Source organism: Calidris pugnax, unplaced genomic scaffold (genome assembly GCF_001431845.1).
Source record: "Calidris pugnax isolate Ruff unplaced genomic scaffold, ASM143184v1 C14666344, whole genome shotgun sequence".
Taxonomy (NCBI): Eukaryota; Metazoa; Chordata; class Aves; order Charadriiformes; family Scolopacidae; genus Calidris; species Calidris pugnax.
The window spans coordinates 1-1062 of NW_015093272.1; the positions used below are offsets into that span (position 1 = coordinate 1).

A 1062-nucleotide genomic window follows, 5' to 3' on the forward strand; every position below is an offset into this window, starting at 1 on the left:
TTGTAGTCTTAACAGATACTCATAATAAATTTCTCACAAGCCTTTAGGAAACTTGAATTTAAACTTGGAAGATTTCGTTAGCACCTGTGTTTGAAAAAAAATCTTGAAAATGCAACTCCTATTAGTTTTTTGTTTCAATTTTGGATGTGTGGTTTCTTTTTTTCTGAAGATTCCGTAAAATGAACAAGCGTCTGGTTCCCAGAAGACCTCTGAGTGCCTCCTTGGGCCAGCTGAATGAGGTGGGCCTACCTTCAGGAGCTATCCTCTCGGAGGAAGGGGGAGTGGAATTGCCCAATAGGAAAACTTCTGCTCTGCCAAATGGAATTGTGTCAACAGGCAGCACGGTGACGCAACTTATTTCTCGAGGGACAGACTCCGGTTACGAAACGGCTCTGAAGCCAGGGAAGATGGACCATCTGAGTAGCAGTGCCCCTGGATCCCCTCCTGACTTGTACGGGTCTTCCTAACTGTTATTCAAAGTGTCATGTGTGTAAATGTGCAGTAGAAACAAAGTAAACCCATTAAAAGAACAGAACAGATTGGGTTTGGTGTTGGGTGTTACAATTTTAAGTGATTAAACAGTGGAGTAGAAAACTAAAGCTAAAACTCTAAACTGCTTTACTTCCCTCTTTGCTTATATTTTAATTGGAGACGGTGATGTAAGCATTCAGTAGGTGGAATATAGACAAAGAGCAGTGTTTTAAAGTACAATGTGCTGTATCAGGCCTTAATGAGCAGTGTCATCTTTCTGCTTTTCAGACTGGAGTCTGTCCCCAAGAGCTCTATTTCTGCCTTACCAGTGAACCCTCATCCTGTGCCCGCTCGGGCACCAACAGATCTGCCTTCAGTGTCTGTCACCAAGCAGTTGCAAATGGTACCACGAGGGTCTCAGTTGTATAATACTCAGCAAGCAGATATGTTTTATCAAGATCCTAGAGGAGCAGCCCCACCGTTTGAGCCAGCACCCTACCAACAAGGTAAGTTTGAGACCAAGCTCTTTATTTTCATATTGATCTTATCCTTTCTTCCCCCTCTGGTGTTTACTTAAGCTCTTAAGTTGGA

The 1062-nt window shown here is 42.9% G+C and overlaps 1 protein-coding gene across 1 annotated transcript; it reads left to right on the forward strand.

The window, feature by feature from the left end:
* Window positions 1-169: 169 nt before the first annotated feature.
* Window positions 170-977, forward strand: LOC106900681 (roquin-1-like; the record flags this gene model as incomplete). The annotated part of the gene is made up of 2 exons (XM_014962830.1): window positions 170-451; window positions 760-977. Coding segments are annotated over 2 exons (500 nt in total), but the record flags the coding sequence as incomplete, so codon positions are not given.
* Window positions 978-1062: the final 85 nt, after the last annotated feature.